Genomic DNA, 21740 nt, shown 5'->3' with positions numbered 1-21740 from the left:
CTAAAAAGAACAAAAACGATCATTTTCTCATACTTAAACACATTTTTTCAATATGGGTGGGTCTTCTCTCCATTTTTTTGAAAGAGGGTCCTAAAAGTGTTCAATAAAATACACATTTTTTGGTTTTCAAAAACATGGAGCGAAGACCCACTATACCTTAAAGGTACACTTTTATGACACAACATTAGCATCTTTCCGAGAAAATCTTCAAGTTCATTAAGTCGCGGGTCATATCACAAACATGATTTAAATGCCTGAAATCACCATGAGTGGTGTAGCATAGTGGTTAACGCGTTAGTCTCAAAGCAGTATGCTATTGATACGTCGGATTTTTATTGCTAGAGTTCGAATCCCACGAATACCATCTAATAATTTTATGAAAGAAAATTTTTTACGAGATTTTTTCTCTCTCAGAAAAGTTTTTTTTCTCATAATTTCAAAAATTTCAATAATTAGAAGTTGATTTAAATACTCAATTCACATATTAAATATGATTTCTTAATAGATGACGCTATAGGCATTCTGCCCGCCTTGTTCGCCCATCTTCTTAGAATAATGCATATAATTGATAACTTTATCCTATATTCCAAAAAACTATAAATAAGTGTAGCACATAATATATATCTTAATTTCAATTTTTTATCTTATATTTCAGGGATCTATATTTTACTTGCAGTCCTTCTTTTTGGATGTTTCACTAATAATCCCCTGGCTTTTAATGCAGAATGTAAGTTTTTTATACATTAAAACTTGGTTATAACGAAGTCGCTGAGACATGTGAAATTACTTCGCTATATCCATAATTCGTTATAACCGTATTAGAAATTCAAAAACTTTATATAACTGGGGATCCAAAATGACTTCACTATATCCGTGAATTCGCAATATCCGCGTGTGTTCGTACTAAACCAGTTTTACTGTATTTATTTCATTTTTGTTAAAATTAAGCTACTGGCAAGCTGATTTAGAGATTTTTGTTGACCCACTGTATGCAAAGATCAGTAGGAAAGGCAATAGGCATGGTACTTTTAGAAGAAAGTGCGAGACCATATAGAAAGTTATAGTATTGAATTGAATTGTAATCAAAAATTCATTTTTACACATAGGTCGGAGAAAGAATCGATACCGTGGACAAGTACTTAAGGATAGATACGTTAGGAACGTTGTTGATATCTACACATTCCATCTTTCCTTGTTACTTGTCAAGATCACGCCATATTACAGAATGCTTAAAATTTTACTGAACAGTCCGAATTGGTCAATAAATAATGTCCTCAGTGCTCAGAAAGACGCAAAAGACACTCTTAATGATTTAGTATTAATAATTTAACTTAATATTCTCTTTCAATTAAAACACATGTCGATGAAAAAATTTATCAAACTTCTGATTGTTTTTAGAACTCATTTTTGGGTATGACCCTTAGTATCCTGGAAAATGGCAGATCTTATATACTGAAAGAATTAAGAAACGCATATTAAACTTTTGAGTTAAATTAAAACAATTATTTTAAATATGTGTTCCAGCATTCTTATCATACATTTTAATTCATCTTTAATCAACAAGTTACCAAAATTTTACGTGATTTTGAGTGAAAAAAAACTAAAAATTCTCAAAATCTTTCTTTCGCATTATTAACAAACTTGATTTTCCTGAACATTGAGTTCACCAGAGCATTTATCTTTTTCTGATCATTATTATTCAACCCTTCTGAAGGTAGTCTTAATGGCTGAGATTAGCTGTATTGTTCCAAAACCAACAAATATCCCCGCCCAATCGAATCCCACGAATTTTCAATTTAGGATAGAATGTACAGAACCTAGCAGGTTTGGTACACGTGGATGTTTGTAAAAAAGTTTTGACAAACACTAGCTAAATTTTTCCAGTGTAAACATGCTAAAAAAATCACACATACGACGCGTACGTGCGAGTTTGAGAGTAAAATCGACGTAAAGTTGCCAAGCACGCAGCCCAAATTGGAGCAGAGGGTTTCTGCCAATTTAGGGTGAAAAAAATTAGTATGATTGCCTGCTGTATAAATATCAGTTTCAGTGATAATGCCTTGACAATAACCGAGGTGGCATGATGAAAAACCCTATCTTGTTGTGACGTTGTTACGCGCCAAAGTCACCGTCATGGTTGGTTGGAAACATTGTAAGTTAACTCTTTGACAACCACAAAAACTTTTATTTGGTTGACAAGTTGAAAACAATCTATACAGCAGCACGTTTTTGCCTTTTTATTCACTTAAGCATTACTGAATTCAATTACTAAACCCACAGTAGATTCTGTCAGCCATACCACGATTGCAAGACATTTATACTGACTACAAATATGCAAAAATGATGTCTATAACTCTACTGCATCGTATGGCACTACAAAATTTTATTACAAAATTAATATCATCATCAACATGCACGTGCTTTTGACTTTTTATCATTTCCTCTACATGACGCCATACATTTCATGGTTGAGTTGTTTTGACTAGCGATTTTAGTGCAAAGTAACCAAAATTCACATCTGACCAATTTTCATAATTTTGGTCACATAGTCAAAAATTTTCCCATATTATGTTCTTTTGCGTTTCTTTTTTCTTCAGTATATTTTCCTGGATTAGTTTCTTCGTTGTGAAAGTTGTTTTTTCAAGTTTGGAAAATGAAACAAGTCAAAAGGTGAGAGATCTGGCGAATATTGTTTTTGTGAAAAAAAAAATCACTTTCTGTTTATCCCAAAAACACCTCTTCATGGCGTGCGGGTTTGGACGCTATCATGAGGAAATTAAATGTAGTGGATTAATAATTCTGGTTCCTTCCTATTATTGACCTTTCGATTTTTTGGCAATAAATTTTCTATGTAGACTCTTCCAGAAATTTAAACTGCCTCCCCGAATACGAATTTTAACAACAAGATCACTAATATATAAAAGAACATTGCATATAAAACTGTCTTTGTGCTCTTGGAATTCTTTGCTCTTCTCCGACATTTGCTGTTTTGGTCAAATACATCTTATTGTAAATTTTGTTTTGAGGGTTTTAAGCAATAGACTGAAGTTTCCATTTCTGTTTGAATTGCAAAGAAACTTGGATAACTTTATTTTTTAGAATAATTGTTTAGATGTTCTTACACGCCGTCGTTTTCACTCATTTCATAGTGTGACCTTTGAGTACTAAGCTTTATTACTGTCAAACTTTTCTTTAAAAGAGTGTGAACTACTATTAAATTTGCTATGTGTCTTAAATTCAATTATACATCACCAGTAATTATTTGTTAAAAATTGGCAAACAGTACATCATGAGTTGTTATAATTATTGTTTGCAAGGACGGTACCCACTTTTTCATCATTGAAATGCACCTGCTCATTTGTCTATAAAACAGACATTGCTTGCCGTAAATGTTACATATTTCAGTGAATATTTCTTTGGGATTCTTTACGAGTTTTACAGCAGCTTTAATGAAGCGTTTAAATTCACTCTAGTTAATTGATTCCTTACCATTCATTTTACACGCAGTGTCTCGAATAGCCCTTGTTTTCCAGCTTCTCACAATGAAACTATGTGATGAAAAGTTGTCACATAAACATTATTTATTGAACAGCCCTAGTAAATTTATTGGTGAATTATGTCTGACATCATCATAGAACGTTATAGAAGCTTGGTACAAATTTGCAGAAAAATCCATGTAGCCAAATTGACAAAATGTCCAAAAATACTAACGTCCGTCGTTTACAATGTTACAAGTTACGCAATGTAAAACCACAATGCATTGCGCTACGTCAGAATGTATACATTTACGTCCTTGACCCTTTTGGTCTCAAAAGACATACATGTAATGGTATTTCTTGGCTACCGGTAGTTATGAAATGAAATTTGACTAAAAAAACTCAAAGATTCTCGAGACATCGCGTGAAAACGAAACTGTTAAAAGTGAAAGAAAATATTTTGACAATAAAATGTCTTTCTTTGCTTGTTAGTACGGGAATGAATGTCGCAGCTGTTGCAGAAAAAATACATAACCCGTGTAAGCAGGTTATGAAATTTTTTCTGCAGTAGCTGCGACATTCATTCCCTTACTAACAACCAAGAAAGATATTTTATTGTTTACATTTTTATCTGTGTAAATAATCATTTAAAGTAGGAAAGAAAAGATTAAATATTGTGTTTATGATGCGAACGTCTTTGTACTTTTTATTGATGGAACAGCTACTGATCAAGAAATCTGTACAGCTGCCTAGTGTAGTTCATCCACTAATTAACGCAATGGGTTTTCTTAAGAAATGAAGGAGAAAATATTTAGTGGATGTAAATATATACTTATGACCATTAAACTTCTTACCACTAAATCAATTTAGAGTGTTTTCTTATAACATATTTTGATTTGGAGTTTTTCCAATTGGCCACCATCTTGTAGGGTAAAGTTGAGAATTTTCCTCTTTGGGCAACGGATTTTAAAAATACTTGGCAGAAATATATCGGGTTGAATATTTACAATCATGAAATAATGTATAAAAAGAGGCTTTAACAGATAGACAGACGGGCAGACATCGTAACCAACACACGGCACAACCTACGACATGTGGTTAACATACTTTTGTTGTAATTGCATCTCTTAAGCATTTTAATATTTTAATCAAATAAGCATTTTCTTTTTAAAACATATCAATGTATTTTCTTTCATTTCTGATAAAAAGTTTGATTTGTTTTCTAGTGACAGTTGTCAGCTGCACGATGGACACGCTTGTTGTCAGGGTAACAAACGCCTCAAGCACTGGGGTCATCTACGTTCTTGGTCAAGGCGACGCTTGTCGACTAGAAACCTCTCCACATAAAGTTTTGTACCAGTTTGATTTCGCCCTATGTGGCATATCTTGGGTAGGAAGTGATGAATCTCATTATCATTGATCAATTGAGCTAACAGTCATGGGCATTGGTAGTAACATAGGGGGCAGAATTCATTCAACACTGTCATGTGCATTGGTAGTAAAAACAGGGGGCTGAAGGCAACTCCACTACTTGTCAAATGTATGAATTATGCCAACTTGTAATATCATTCATATATTCTCGTGTTTTTAGAATGAAGGTAAAAACATGTCCTTGCCAAGATAGTGTTCGGCCAAATATTCAATTTCTTTTCATTTTTTTCTGATGTGTGACGACTTTAATTCGCCAGAAGTCGACATAAACATTTGATATCTAAAATGTCCCCATAAACACTATATAAGTGAAAGAAGAAATAGATTACATATGTCACAAAATACCTCTTTATCTGCATAACACTTAGATTTTCTCGAATGAATGTCATGTTTTTTCTACTTTAAGATAACAATGAATTTTCTCATTTGTTATACTGTAGATCACTAAATTTTCGCGACACCTTATTTTCGCGAGATTGTCATTGACTCTTGTAAGCGAGACAAAATTTTTACGAATAGATGTTGTTTTCGTTCGGTTTCTTTTTCCCTATTATTATTTTTTTTTTCTTACCGATTTTGTGCACGCGACTTCTCGGAAACGGCTTGGTCGATTATCACGACACTTTCAGATCTGATACATATTGGTCTGAATCTTACTGGAAATTTTTTATGTACGTCGTCACTTCTGGTCGTGAGATATGGATGATTTTCAGAGGGTCAGCTTGTCCTGGCAATCACTCCAAAACGAATGAAGATATTGACTTGAGATGTTCAGTGAAGGTAGAGGAAGGATTGTTAAATTGCTTTTTTGAGTCTATATCTTTCCAGCGCAAAAAGATTTGAAGCTCACAAGAGCTCGAAAAATAGGCTCGGAAATATTTCGCAAAATTTAACACGTTTTCTCTAATATCTTTATACCTGTCAATAATTTGTTAATAGATATAGAATAAAAGCTGTGCAGAATTTAATTTTCTTTCCTTTTATATCAAGAAAAGGGGTGTGACCCCTCAAATAAAGGACAAAGAGGGGCCAAAAGACTTTCATTTATAACTCTTTATTTATCAATTTTTTTAAAATAAATTGCTGAAGCAAAAATGTTCATCTTAATAATCTTCAAAAATATATTAAGAAGAAATGATCATACGTACTAAATAAAGGGCCATAAGGGGCCAAGATGCTAAATCTTTAATTCTTTCTATCTCCATAGGGAAAATATTTTGATAAAGAGTGTTGAATAAAAGATCTTTAGAATCGTATTCCAATTCTTGCAAAACGGCCCCATTTAGGACTTGAAGAGCTGGCCCCTATATAATTCTATTCTGCATAGCTCGAAAACGAAAAGAAATATCTGAATAGTTGTTGAACAAAAATCTTGAAAGTTACAAGCCTTATCATTTGAAATGAAGAAAAAGGGGCTGACCCCTCATATAACGGGCCCAGAGGATCCAACTAGATTTTCAACTAGAACTCATTGATGATATTATCTAAATCAAAAGAATTTGATCAAAAGAGAGTAAGCATGATTTCATTATGTTTTATCAAAGATCATAGTCAAAATCATATCTCATCTTATCGAAAATTCGGACGGAAGACCTACTCGTTGCTCGCAACGAGATCGTTTCTAGTTTTTCTATATAATTGTAAGGAACACTTTTGTACGCGAGAATTAAATTTTCGCGAACGCATTGTCTCGCGTAATTACGCGAAAATTAAGGTCTCGCGAATAAAAAGTGATTTACAGTATTAGGATATGGTACAGGGTTAATTATGTTTTTAGAAATATATCGTTTTTAAATCCATCCATTTTACATCACCTTATTGCTTCAGTAAACTTCCGAATACTACCGTCCCATTCCTTGCCTTTGTCACCGGTTTCAGAGATGTTTAAAAGTCAGTCAATATATCGGATCTCAGTAGCTTATTTGGTTTCAACCGGGACTCGAACCCAGGGCCTCTAGCACACCGTGCCAGCGCTCTAACCACTGAGCTATATTGACTGACTTTCACGCACGTGTGAACCCGGTGACACCTTCATTCCCTTTTCTACATCTTATGATTCAAGACTAACCTAGTTTGCTTTCTTCATACTGTATTTTCCTCCCTCTCTCTTCCAAGCAACTGGTCCTGCGGATCATTATACAGAAGGAGAAGAACTACCAGACAGGGGCGGACAAGAAGATCCCGGTGTTGTGCGTGGCCGATACCAGTGACATCGTGGCATCCAACCTACTGGGCGCGTAAGTACCCTAATTTTCCATTATTTATACACTGAATTGACGACGGATTTCTCCGTTATTTCCCGATCATGACAATGAGCACACGGCGGGTGTGACAGGTCAGCATGGTATGCTAACTCCTCCATGGCACCAGATCCCACTTCTGATGTTTCGGGGGTCGTGTTTTCTCTGCTGTTAATTTGCATTGTTTTATGGACTTTGAGATGGAATACTTTTTGTTATCTCCATATCCTTCTTGGTTTGTGAATAAGGACCGAAAGTACCGTAAACTGTAGATATATGAATAGGCGCGAAAGTAGCGTATTTTGTAGATACTAATATTTGAATAGGGGGCGAAAGTACCATAAACTGTAGTTTTGTGATAGGGTTTGGTTCTTAAAAAGGGAGGGGGCATGCTAGATTTTAGCATTGGAAATATATTCATGCAGCATTATACGTAGCGAAAGGTGAGATACTGCCTTTTTAAACTTAATTAGTGTCGCCCGCGTGGCGCAGTGGATAGAGCGTCTGCTCTAGAGTCGGGAAGTAAGGAGTTGATCCCTACGTCGCAGGTTGTTCGAATCCCACTATGGGACATGGAGACCGGTCCTTCGGATAAGAGCGTATAAACGGATGTCTCATATCGCAGTGGGTGCTGGCACGAAAAAGATCACAATGGCCCGAACGTTTAGGACAAATTTTGCAGCTCCCCACCGGAAAGTGGTGACGTCTGAATATGAGTGAAAACTTTTCGAGAGAGACATTAAGGAAGTCAACATACAATCAATCAATCAAAGTAATTATTTTAGGCCAATATTTACCAAATGGATTCTAATCTATACGGATTTTTTTTTAACGGAAACATCTATATATAACTATAAGTATTCCTAAAATTAAGTAAATATGAATGTAAATTAGACACAATATTTTATTGTTCTTTTTCTGTGTAGTCTATGTTTGTACTTTCTCTTTTACTTTCTTTTTGTACTTTCATTTTAGTGACACAGTTGACAGCGCCGGTCTCAATGTCACAGTGCGTCCAAGCGCCGGAATGAAATTCTTCAAGGCCGTGTCGGGGGTGGAGGTCAGCGGACACGAGGTCAAACTATCGGACCGTGTATTTATGACCTTGAAATTAGATGCTGAGTACCAAGGTTAGGGTAACTGCATAATGAAATATATGAACTTTTATTTGACAATGAGTAAGAAACCAAATTTAGAAACTTAGCAACTTCAATGGATAATTTATTAAAAATATAATTATATACATGTAGACCTTTTAAACCACTGCCAAGGCTCAGGGAAAAAACATATACAACTTGTTGTATAAAAATCATTTCTATCTTAATATGATGAAAGAATCAGAAAGAATTTTTATTCATATTACGTTAAGAAAGAAATCATGCTGTATTCCCTCCCAGAGTAAAAATGTTCAATCTTTAACCTTAAGAAGAGCGCAAGTTAAATAATTCTTGAATTAAAGAAATGTTGAGCTTCATAAAGATATAAAATGAATATGTTTCTTTAACTTGAAGATGACTTCGACATCAAGGCGAAGTACTGCGCGGCCGGAAGTATCGTCATAATTGACAACTTGTAAGTGAAAAGTTGTTACAACAACGGAACTGAATTGATACATTTTATCCAAAATATATTTTTATAGATTAAAAACTTAATATAAATACTGTTTAAGCTGCTCTATTGATCCGAGCCTTTTCCCGAACTTCTGGAGAATGAGGCGGGGTTTTCTAATCTCCGAGTTCGGAGCCTTTCGGGAGACATCGTTACAAGGTGGGGTAGTCACAATGAACTTCACGTGTGTTCTGGAACTGTGCAAAGACTACTGCAATCCGGTACGTAATTTATTATATTATATTTTTATCTAATTTCTTTCTAATGTATGTTAGTTAAGACCTTGCACACTAGTACTCATGAATAAACTCTAATAATATTTATCCTGCAACTACCCCTTGCATTGACCTAATAAAGGTAACCTAATAAACCAAAGCTTTATCCGGTCACTGCCCTAATAACAGGGACGTAGCAACCGGGGGGGGGCTTTTTTCCCAAACATTGCCTTTACTATAGTAAATGTTCATTGAAAGGATGGTCGGTCCCCCCACTTCATACCATAGTAATAGTGATATCAAGGATTGTAGGGAAGGGAAAAAATTGGAATTGATAGTAAGCTGTCTTCGAAAAAGTTGGCCAATACCCCCCCCCCCCCCCCACCAAAAAACACCCTCCCAAACACACTAAATTGTTTTTTCGAATTTGGGGAATTTCTTTTTTTTTTTTTTTTTTTTGCTTGTCAACTTTTTCAGGTAAGTAAAAAAAAAATTTCTCTGGTTGGCTCCCCCCCCCCCCACTTTCAAAAACGATGCTACTTGCCTGCTAATAAAGCCTCGTGCATGTATTCCGACGTTCTAAAAGCATTTTGACGTCACGTAAATTGCAATTTTTACGCCATGGCGTCATAGTTTCAACTGCAGAGATGTGCCTAAATCAGTCGGAAATAGCTTGTTCTGGACGTTTAAATGTAAGAAATATGTTGCAGGATAAACAAAATACATGATAACTGTCTTGAAATATAAGCGATATTTGGGCTCGGGTCGAAAACGTAAGAGGGCTCGGCAAGCCTCGCCCTCTATCACGTTTTCAAATATCGCTTATATTTCAAGACAGTAACCATGTGTTTTATATATCCAAGATGGACAGTTCATAGCCACAACTTTTAATAAAAATCGGTTTTAAGGTTGTTTATCTGTCCCAGAAGCTCGTAATAATTTTGTTGCTCGATTTTTGCAGTGCTTAAAGCATCTGCTCTGGAGTCGCGAAGTAAGGAATTGATCCTTGGGTTCCAATCCCACTGCGGGACGTGGAGACCGGTCTATTGAATTAGACCGTATAAACCTAGGTCCCGTGTCGCAGTAGGTGCTGGCAAGAAAAAAGATCCTTCACTGATCAATTGCCGAGTATCAACGACAAGTAGTGGTGTTTCCATATGAGTGAAAAATTCCCGAGAGAACCTTGAACAAGATATAATCAATCAATCTAAAAATGCTGGAATACATTTTTGGAAAAATTTTGTTGAATACATCTTCAAATGCAACAAATATTGAATAAATATTTGCTATAATTTACAAGTCATTATGTGGTGATGTGTACGATGGGTGGGGTCGAAAAAGACGGGAAACAAAAGAAGCAGGAAGTCATCTGGGATACATTATTACTTCCGGTTCATCACGTGACTACCAGCGCAGCCGGAAGAAGAGACAATCAAGACGCAAAGATGACGATATCGACGTCGGGGCAAGAATTGATATCGTGGACAAATACTCCAGGATAAGTAAGGGACGTTTTTGATATATGCACATATTAAGAATTTTTTTTTAATTCTTAGAATTTGTAGGAAGAACGTAAAATCTAATGAAACTTTCTTCAACCACAGTAAAATTCTATTACTCGAGTACTGATTCTGTATACATCTTTCGTATTAATTCTGATAGATTACTAAACTATTCAAATTTTCTGTGAGATATAAACGGTTTCGATTTTCCCTAATAAATCTAGATGGTCATCTCAATACCAATTTTTCACTATTAAACTGGCTGACATTTTAATTCGACGTGGTTATTTTTTTTTTCCATTTTAGAGGTTATAACCAATGATGATTTCTGCTGGCAGATCTCTTCCTTCGTTTTCCTTAACGTCGGGCTCGGGCTGTGTTTATTGGCTACCTCTGGCGGATGTATGTACCTCAGCTTCCGCATATCAGTTTACAAGAACATCATACAGAACCTCAAAGCCAGTATGAATGGATTTTCGGCACGTGATGTGTTGGATCTAAAACGAGGTCATAGCATTCGGGGGAATAAATGTTGAGGCTAAGAAAGATAAAGTTTTCATTTCTTGATCAAAAATTTCTCTTCGTTTTCTGCTTTTGAATTCTTCTCTTTATTCCTTCATGGTACTGTAAATGCATTTTACTTGGCATAGGCGGAAATTAAACTTTTAAGGTGTTTGCATATATTTAATCTAGCGCGTTGTGAATGCTCTGTATATGAATACATGTAGATGTAAACAAAAGATTTAGCGTTGTTATTGATTAAGCGGAAGATGTTTTCCGCGAAATGCGCTAAATGGAATGCACGACCAAACGTAATACGTTTACAGTACAGTGCCTCCTAAAAGCAGTGATAAACAGAATCTTAATCGTTCAATAACTAAGCTGCTACAAGGATAACCATCCCATTGTAAGAAATCAGTGGTGGATCTAGCGGATGGATGGTTATCAGGGTATTTCGAACCCATTCCTTTTTCAGAATTTTTCCTTTATATTTCTATATATAGAAGTAACAAAATGGCGTCATTTCTAAATAAGCATGCATTCTTCGTTTTATTTGAGGCAAAGTGATTAAGTCAGATATATGTAGAAAAAGATCACTATGAAGTAAACATGTAAGGGGTATTCCACCTATCCTTAATTTGATATTTTATATGCAACTAACCCTCTTGGTCGTATAACCTTGGGTAATTAATGAGAAAAATACCAAAAAAAGTCTTTTATTTGTTTATGAGAGATGTTTACAGAATGCATTGATGCGTAACAAACAGTTCTGAATACTAGTGAAAGCAAAAATGGTTTCTCATCCGTGCATGGGTTCTGTAAGCAAACCAAAAAATAAGTAAGACAACATAATTAACAAAATACAAGAAGCTGATATTGAATGAAATCGATATATGAATTTAGAATTCTTATTTATGATAAATTACAATCGTTCTCTTTAACAATTATTTTGACTTAAGATTTATGACAAACTTAACAGAATTTTTTCTAAAACACGCCAATTTAAAGCATTTACAGATCAGCAATTACTTTCATTATTGTTATACTTACATGTATTTTTTTTTTGGATGACATACATACGTATCTTTACTTTTATTATATACAAATGAAACGGTGTCTTATGCTACATGATACCGAGCAGAAAATAATTAACACTTACCACTTTCACACATACATAGTCGACAGTGAGCAACATCATACTTTATACAATGAGGGTGACAATTTGGGGGGAGAGGTTTACACTGGGCTCCTTTGAAATAAATACAAAATCAAAGTAATAAAAGTACTGAGAACCGGGTTTATTTACAGATGAATCAAGGGACTACATCATAATTTATACTGTTAGAATTGTAACAAATACAAGTAGTTTATAAAATGGAATACTTTTATAAATGTGAAAGAAGGGGAAAATGCAAGCTTTAAAGCTGTATTTAAACAACTCGAACAACGGAGTGAAAGAAAGACGTTTATTTTACCATCAGAAATGGTTTTAAACAGATATTACTAATACCTCCGCCGCTTCCGCCTGCTGCCATCCCTCCTGCCGACATGCCGCCGCTGCCTCCTGCCGACATGCCACCACCTCCAGCTGATAGACCACCGGAACTGCCACCAAACCCGCCACTACCACCCGCGGCACCGCCAGATGTACCTCCACTAGATCCGCTCACAGCCACGTATGTTCCTGGAATAATTATGATTGTTTTAAATTGTAAAGGTCCAATTGAATGATTTCTTGGTCAGGCTTTACGTGTACTGCATGTAAGTATGTATGAACATAAAAAAGGATAAAGGTTAATTAAGGCATTTCAATTTTACTGACAAAATGATTTAAAGTAGAGAATGAAGATAATCAATGTGGTATTTTATTATAATTTTGTTTTACCCGTGTGGTGCCCGCAGTTTTCTGTACATTCTGAGGTCTTCTGGACTACCACAACTGGTTTCTTTTCACAGTTGTGACATTCGTCTACTTTCTGTACTACGATGGGATGGGTTTCACACGTGGTGCATTTTGCTTCACATCTACATGCAGGACAACCGTCGTGACCTTTCTCCCCCAGTGTGTATCCATGGTCGCATGATGTCATACAAGAAATTGTTGCGTCACATGTTTTGACTGCGACCGCTGTTGGTTGTTTTGCACATCCCGTTTTGCAATTGTCAGCTTGAAAAATAAAAAATAAATACAGCATTAAAAAATGAACCCTTTGTTCATATTTAACGAAAAAGTCAGTGTATTTCATACTTTTTTGTATCTTCGCGCATGAACAGCTGGGGCATCCCTGAGCATCAGTTCCACCAAGTGTGTATCCTTCTTTGCATGACGTCATACAGTTCATTGTAGATGGGCAATGTGCCAGAATGGCGTGGGCGTCAATATGTGTGGGCTGAGGCTGTGGCTGAGGTTGAGGCTGGCGTTGAGGTTGTGGTTGAGGTTTGGAAACTGAAAAAGAGGCTGCGATTTATAGCTACGCGAAATACAACTGTCGTTACTGCGTAAAAAAAACAAACATCCTATTACAACAAAAACAAATAAAGTAGTTTCAGGCAGTACAAAAGACAGTTGTGAGAAAATGATTGGATCTGATGAAGAAAATGAGACACATGAATGCGAGGTAAAAACAAAGATGGTTCATGAATACAGGTTCAGGTTAAATAAACACGTAGACAAAATTAGGCGAGATTAACACACAAACGGGTAAGGCAAAATAAACACGCAGACAGGTTAAAGACGTGGATTGGTTCAGGCAAGATATACACGTAACATCTTCACGTGTGTTCAGTCCATTTCTGATTCCAAGCGTGCATGTTCAAACACGCACCCGGCACACAGGCACATTGTGGACATCCATCGCTTCCGCTTACGTAAGCTGTTTGGCATTTATCAGAGCAGAGGAAGTGGCCTTGACATTTGATGAAGGAGAGGGTCGCCGAGGTGGAATCTGACAGCATAAGAGAAAATGATGTTAACGTACGACAAACGTACGACAAATTTCTGAACAAAATTTTATTTTTTTTTCAAAGTATGGAAATTGTGATTTTTCTTTAAAGGAAATCGATTTAATTAAATAGTCTCAATGATATCAGATTCACCATTACACAAAAATGAAATACCTGGTACCATGTGACAAGAACATGAGGGACAACCGCTAGGGTCTGGTACGTATCCATGAAGACAAGTAAGCGAACATGAAAATGATGGCGGACAAAGAATGGACGTAGATTCTGCTGGGAAAGTGAAATGGATATTAAAAATGATAAAGAATGTATACGGATAGAAAATATATATATATACATCAAACTGATTTTCAATGAGGAGAGTTCAGTATTTTTTTATCTTTATGTTGTGTTTCGAGATGGTTGTATCTATGATAAATCATGCTGGGTATATAGCACAAGAAATAAGTAATAAATGACTATTTGCTTCTTGATTCTTGTAAGATAATATATATTTAAAACTTTTAATTATTCAAAGAACACGTTCTTTAAAAAATTATGATTGGCTTTATATACTAAGGCAATTAATTTAGTTTAAGCTACATGTTCTAAATTTCGTTAAAAAGAATTCTGTACCTTTATATTTTTTTTGAAAATAACAAATTTTAACACTTACTTTCTTTTTGTCCAGTTTGTGCCGTTTTGCCAGCTTCCTTTCCCTTTTGAAGACTTCCAAGTCCATTCAGTGTGTTCTGGTGAGGCAGACCCTGCATGGTTTCTCCTTGTTTCCCCAAACATGTACAAAGTGGGCAACCATCCTTCCCCTCTCCTCCAAGTTTGTATCCTTGGGGACACGTGGTCATACAGTGCATTGTCTCTGGACAATGTTTAATCACAAACTGAACATCTATTTTGCTTCCGTGTCCGCCCCCTGTAGATCCTCCCATCAATTGACTACCACCAGTAGATCCTCCCATCATCGGTCCTCCTCCCGTTGATCCGCCATATCCACTGGGTGTGTGAAAGTTACCCATTGGCCCTTGACCTCCGCCGCCCATAGCACCCCCACCCATGCCTGGTCCTGATCCGCCCCCAAATCCTGTAGGTCTGTTTCCTCCTGTTCCTCCTTGTAATGGATTGAAACCTCCTCCTGTTCCTCCTCCAGAACTTGGCTTATTTCCTCCAACATTTACACCACCACCTTGTGAAGGATTTATCCCTCCACTACCTGGTTTTCCATTCCCTGCACCACCGGTCATCATTCCATTCCCTGCACCACCGGTCATCATTCCATTTCCTGTACCACCGGTCATCATTCCTGTTGAAGGCTGTGGCCCTTGACTGAATCCAGTAGCTTGGAATGGATTACTTCCAAAACCTGTTGAGCTTGTCGCTCCATTACTTCCTGCTGCATTACCACCTGTTCCGCCGGTTGCTTGGAAAGGATTTGGAAGTGTATTTTCTGAGAATCCTGCGTTGACATTCCCGCCTACTGAAGCAAAAGGGCCGACAGAAGTCGCGTTATTAGAATTCATGGCTCCAGCAAAGGGTCCGCTCCCACCATTCTGTCCTGCTGCTTGCATGAAAGGACTCGGTTTGAATCCATCGTTAGTAAAAGCACCGTTTCCTGATGCCACGAATGGATTTGAGAAATTTCCGCTAGCTTGCCCATTTGTATTAGTCGCCACAATGCCTGTCTGTTGCCCATTGTATTGACTATTGTCTACTTGATGACCGTACGATTGTTCAGTGTTGATTTGCGTGAGACTACCACCAGCACCACCGGCTGAGAAACCTACGTTTCCTGCTCCGGGTTCTGTTCCTCCCGCAATAGTCTGATGTGCGTTCATTCCACTGCTTCCTTGTAAGAATTGGGGCAAAAGAGAATTCGTACCAGTGTTTTCTGATGAAGATCCAGATACTCCGAGCAATCCAGGAGAAAAGGATCCAGCCTCGTTTCCATTACCATTAGAAGCTCCTGAGCTTGGTTTAAAAGGTGAAGACATTCCTCCTCCATTAAGGTTTCCAGATGATGAAGTCTCCCCACCATTGGTTCCTGGGTTGAAAGGTGAAGGCATTCCGGATCCATTCGGACTTACAGATCCTTCTCCTGCACCCTTTCCTCCATTCGCGTTTGGATTAAAAGGGGAAGTCATTCCTGAACCAGTACCCATTCCTCCATTTGTGTTCGGTTTAAAAGGGGAAGATATCCCTGAGTCTGTACCCGTTCCTGAACCAGAACCCATTCCTCCATTTGTGCTTGGATTGAATGGTGAAGGTATACCTGACCCACTATTCGTTCCTCCGTTCGTTCCAGGATTGAAAGGAGAAGGCATACCTGATCCACTTCCTCCTGACCCAGAACCTCCTGTCATGCCCCCATTTGTGTTGGGATTAAAGGGAGAAGTCATACCCGATCCGCTTGCAGCTCCGCTTCCTCCATTAGAATTAGGAAAAGACATCCCTCCTCCGATTCCTGTGCCTGACCCTGGTGTGAAGCCGGAAGGCATTCCTCCTCCGTTTCCTGATCCTGACCCTGGCTTGAGGCCTGAAGGCATTCCTCCTCCGTTTGCTGTGCCTGACCCTGGCTTGAAGGCGGAAGGCATTCCTCCTCCGTTACCTGTTCCTGATCCTGGCTTGAAGCCTGACGGCATTCCACCTGTTGTAGATGGAGTACCTCCACTCGAGTGCCCCGTGTTATCACATCCTTTGTCACAAGTTTGACCAGTAGAGACATGAGGCATTATTTGTTCGTGACCTGTATCACAGTCCGTACAGTGACCTGTTTGTACTGGCTGTGGGATTGCTACACCGCCATCGCAGTCGTTACAAGGCTGAGATGTCGTCTGAGGAACTGCATATCCGGTATTAGAAATCAGAGCATGTTTCTTAGCCATACAGTTATTCAATTATCTTTTGCAGAAACTTAGTTTTGTTCAAAATGCATCTCATTTCAGCAGATTCAATTAATGGATAAAAATTTCAAACACACACATATTAATTATGAAAGAAAATAACAATTATGGTTTAACTATGGTCTATCACCTACGCTGGATGAAAATTCAGAATTATATGATAATTAAGGAAGGTGCATTGCCACTTACAATGACATTTGTTTTTTGATACCGTGATGATCTAATTGTTTTACTCAACTGATGACAAGCAAATTCACAGAATTTCACCATATAAAATGCTTGAAAAATAACGAAGAAGCAATATACATCAAGATTGATTTACATATAGTACTGACTTTCCAAAAAAAGTATTGATTATAGTAAGTTGTTTACCACATTAAACGCGTGATTTCTCACAAGGTGGGTATTATAAATCCCCAACCAAATCTGGATATTGCCCAAGGACTATTTATTGCCGTACACATACCTGTTTGTACAGCAATCAAACACTCGCACGTGGGACACCCATCTGATCCACACTTGTATCCGAGTTCACAGGAGGCGGGACACGAGAAGGCGGTAGTACAACGTACAGGCTGTTTAACTACCTCAACCACCGTCAGACCCACAGCTGTAATGACGTCATAGTAAGTATACGTCATAAAGACAAACGTCATATTAAAACGTAACCGAAAACGATGCCAAAAAATGCATAAACGTAAATATGCAATAGATGGTCATGTTATTAGACTTGAATAATCAGAAATAATGATACTTAAAAACTACACGATTATGTGATTTGTTTGTTTGACGTACTCGCTGGTTTGATACAGTCGCACGTCGGACATCCGTCATGTCCGCATTTATACCCGGCCCCACAACCTGAGTTACATTCTATATTCTTAGAGCAGGTCAACACCTCCACCACTTGTACCACTTTAGTAGCTGTCGAGGACAGAAAAAAGAATTGTAACATGATTGGTTATTGCTTCTCATAAAGTTAACACTCAAACTCTGTCAGCAATGAAATAAAATGAATGCTTATCACTTCTCATATACGGTACAGAAATAGTGTTATCCTTCGAGCAAAACAGAGATTAATTAAGGTCAAACTTCACTATATGACATTGACACACACATTTAGTCATTACAAAATATAACATATACAATGGTAAATCCTTTAAACAACTTCAAATGATATTTATTTACCGACAAAACTTAATGTAATTTGGTTTAAATTACATATTATTTAAGTTATAAATAAATTTTCTTTATTTTACTTCTACATGTGTGAGGAAAAGGAAAGTTAATTTTAGAGACTTCCTTACGAACTACGCATGTGCACTGTGGACAGCCGTCAGTTCCGGTGTTCCCTAGTGTGTAGCCTTGTTTACAGTTAAGCATACACTGTATTGTGTGCGTGCATGTCATGACCTTTGGTGCCGGGGTCGTAGGAGGTTGGGTCGGTGCTAAAAATGAAAAAAAGGTTTTTGACACTGAACATGCGCATGTCAAAAATTAAATTCATTTGCTCGGATAGATTAAAACATAACTAGAAGATACAAAAACAGCATTAATAACCTGAAACTAGATTTACTGCAAAAGCATAACAATAGCTCTCCATGAAAGAAAGTTACACTCCATAGCCAAATCAATCGAAAAATACTCACGTGCAATACACGTGCAAGTTTGACAACCGTCACTGCCAGCTGAACCCAGGGAATATCCAGTCTTACAGGACAGCATACACAGTACGGTGGACATGCATGACTTAGTGGGGGCGGGCTTCGGGGCCTCGGTGGGGGCTGTTGTTAGAAATCATCAGGGGTTGTCTCAAAATAGGTTTCATGTAAAGCGTGGGATGTACTTCTTATCTGAATATTATCTTAAGATTGCTATATACTAAATGTTTTCAGTAAAACAATGCTTTTATAATACTGAAGATGAAATACAAGGTGAATTTATAGGTTTAAGACATGTAAAGATAAAACGTGATTGTTAAAGGCAAAATTAATAAAAGAAGAAGACTCAGAGCCTTGCTAAATAAGTACTCTAAAAACTCTAGATCATAATCTTAAAGATACATTTGATTGTGGTCGGCAGAATTCATCGGAAGACCTCTAAATTGCTATTGTCTAGTATTTATTTTATTTCCATGCTTGTATTTCCAAGATTCTTTTTTAACATTCTAATTCTTAGCCGGGGTTTTCGGTTCCCTCATAAAAACTTCAAAAAAGCATTTCTTAGTAAATCAGCTTTTAATGAAGAATTACCTGGAAGACAAGTGCAGGATTGGCATCCATCGGAACCCCTCTCCCCTAACATATACCTAGTGTGGCAGGTCATCATACACAGTTTAGTTCCCGCGCAGTCGTGGTGAGAAGATGTGTGAGACGAAGAGTGAGACGACGTTTGTACCACCATCACTGTTTAAATACGCATACGTCAAAGAATGGAAAATTCATGTAAACTAGTCTACTTACTTCACATTGGTCTTTAAAAAGTTATCCTTAAACCCACATGATTTTTTTGAAAAGGGATAGAAATTTTTATGATAAAATAATCACACGCATGCTCAAATGCATAGGTTAGCAAATACGTTGTGTAAATTACCATGTGAAGACGTTTCATGGTGGGTGGGGCATGTACAAGATCGACAGCCGTTACTGCCTACGTCACCCAGAGTGTAGTGACCTTTACACGTCATCATACACAGCATGGTGCCGGGGCACTGCTTCAATGGCCGCTCAGACACGTGTTTAGCGCCCTGTAAAAGTGTAATGTAGGTCAAAATGTCTTTTATGCAATTATTTACATTTTGGCCTTCTTTTTTACTCTAAAGGGTATGGTCTGAAATCATTAAAGATGTTATTTTTATTCAAACTACAATTAAGGTAAGGGGGGATACCTTCTTTAAAAAAAACTTTTTTCCGGTTCTTATCATATATCTATTTTATGAAAGCGATGACGATTTCAAAATGTAATTTTTAATAAATAAATCACAAAAAATACAAATCTGTGATCAAGGCATAAAATAAAGACTCAAGAAAATGACACTTTCAATTGAAGAAAATGCGTTTTATTAACACATTTTACCTGCATACCACCGAAAGGACTCCCTCCCCCCATAGATCCGGGCTGGAATCCTCCGAAACCACCCATCATTCCTGTAAACATCAAATGGGAAAAAATCATCAATCAACTGAATTTTTTATTACGTTTGACAATTACGTAGAATTAATAAAGACTGACTGGTATGAAAGAATTTTAATTTTTAACAATAACATTGAATTTTCATTTATTCACTTAGTTATGAATTATTGATTCATTTACATTTTGAATGAATTTTATTAAAACAATTCCAGTCAATTAACACTTTTTTGTTCACGAGTTTTATACCACTTTAAACAAGAAATACTATTTAGGATTTCGCGAACTGTTGTCAAGTAATTAAGCGCCGAACAAAATTGATCATCCTTAAAAAAAACTACCTTTAGGCATTCCTACGTATCCTCCTGGATGGAACATACCTAAAAAGATGTGTACATGTTTTTATTTTTTGCATACTGTTCTTTTCAAAATCGGACTCGGTATTCCGAAATATATGGGTATCCATTAAAGGAGCCTTCCTTGAACTGTCTTGTTGGATAGTCTGTATTGCATATCACACATGAGATTAGTGTTTTGTGTCTTGTCATGACCATTTATTAACTCTTTTATGATAATGATATATTAAATAATTTTTACTATACTTTCTCAAAATTATTCCAAATGCATTAAAATATTTCGGTTACAATTTTCCCTTCTCCCAATGTTGTATAAAAAGGGAGGTTGTTTCTTCTTAAATGAAAATAAAAATCCTCAAAAAATATTTAAACATCGGCCAGAAATGTAATTCCATTAAATATATTTTAAGTTAGTATTTATTTCCTGATAGGCGAATACAGTTTTTCACTCTGAATCGAACAGGACAAGTCCGAAAATTATATCAATAAAAGCATAATAGTTGTGATCCAGTGATAATATTAAAATATTTAAACTAATTAAGGTCATCATATACTCACCAGGCCCGCATGCGCAGAGTTTACATCCTCTTGTATCTATTTTAGTACATCCGGGCGGACACTGCACGTTTTGGGGACAAAGATAATATCCGGCTTTGAAAAAAAAGCGAATTAAATTAATTTATTTTATTCTACTAAATGCTGAATCAAATGCCAGGGTAGGTTGCAGTTTAAGCTTGTATTTCAATCTGCATAGATCCAGAGAAATATTTCAATTCACTTTCCCAGTAGTCGGTCAAAACTTTTATTTTTGAGCATATACTTGATCTTTATTTTAAGTCTTCTAAATGAAATTCTTAACAAGGAAAGAACAAAACTACTTACATGTACAAGTGAGAAATATAGTTAGAAATCCGAAATCTTGTAATGAAAACATTTTGTCCAATTTAATTTTCTTTGCGTAACAATTAATTTTTAATCTATCATTCGGCCCGCGATGTTGGTGGGACTAACGAGTCTTTATGCGTCCTGTGCTCTTTAACATTTTAGCGGGCAGGTGTCAGCAGCGGGAGATAACTCTGGACCCTTGTGATAAGTTATCGTTCATACGTGTCTTCCTAACCACGGTTCTTTTATTCAAATCCGCTACCGCCATAGATAACAAGATGGCGCATAAATCTATATCCGGGCTGGAGGTTAGTCAATTTTTTGGTCGTTGATAATCTTTGTCATAAGAGATAAATTATGTTAGTAATATGTAGTTTTTGAAAGGTCGTATTTCTCAAATCAGCGAATTTTACTAAAAACAAAAAAATGGTTGCTTGTTTGTCTGTTTTGTTTATTTCCACCGTCCGTTGAATAATTTATCACCGATACATGTCTACAGTGACGCAACCAATAGTAGTTAAAGATTTGCAAAATTATACCAG

General features: G+C 36.7%; 2 protein-coding genes across 2 annotated transcripts; one reads left to right on the top strand and one right to left on the bottom strand.

Annotated features, from left to right (window-relative positions):
• Nucleotides 1-656: 656 nt before the first annotated feature.
• On the top strand, nt 657-11066 carry LOC134267206 (uncharacterized). Its single transcript, XM_062749428.1, has 8 exons — nt 657-727; nt 4703-4866; nt 7023-7144; nt 8123-8277; nt 8659-8719; nt 8817-8976; nt 10271-10472; nt 10779-11066. Exons 2-8 carry the CDS (start codon nt 4723-4725, stop codon nt 11006-11008), a joined length of 1074 nt encoding a protein of 357 aa, XP_062605412.1. The 5' UTR covers nt 657-727; nt 4703-4722; the 3' UTR covers nt 11009-11066.
• Nucleotides 11067-11711: 645 nt separating this feature from the next.
• Nucleotides 11712-21464, bottom strand: LOC134267205 (cysteine-rich motor neuron 1 protein-like). Its single transcript, XM_062749426.1, has 17 exons — nt 21196-21464; nt 20872-20964; nt 20299-20337; nt 19904-19974; nt 19421-19574; nt 19081-19233; nt 18478-18612; nt 18136-18276; nt 17624-17752; nt 17295-17438; nt 14091-14201; nt 13799-13918; nt 13222-13419; nt 12859-13140; nt 12484-12657; nt 12133-12222; nt 11712-11789 (listed from the first exon to the last, which is right to left on the bottom strand). The coding sequence occupies exons 1-17, from the start codon at nt 21245-21247 to the stop codon at nt 11773-11775; spliced, it is 2103 nt and encodes a 700-aa protein (XP_062605410.1). The 5' UTR covers nt 21248-21464; the 3' UTR covers nt 11712-11772.
• Between the last annotated feature and the right edge of the window lie 276 nt (nt 21465-21740).

This window comes from Saccostrea cucullata, unplaced genomic scaffold (genome assembly GCF_032062105.1).
Source record: "Saccostrea cucullata isolate Sc308-1 unplaced genomic scaffold, CSIRO_AGI_Scuc_v1 ctg989, whole genome shotgun sequence".
NCBI classification, from domain to species: domain Eukaryota; kingdom Metazoa; phylum Mollusca; class Bivalvia; order Ostreida; family Ostreidae; genus Saccostrea; species Saccostrea cuccullata.
Note: the sequence above shows the minus strand (reverse complement) of the source record. Positions and strands in the feature narration are given on the sequence as shown.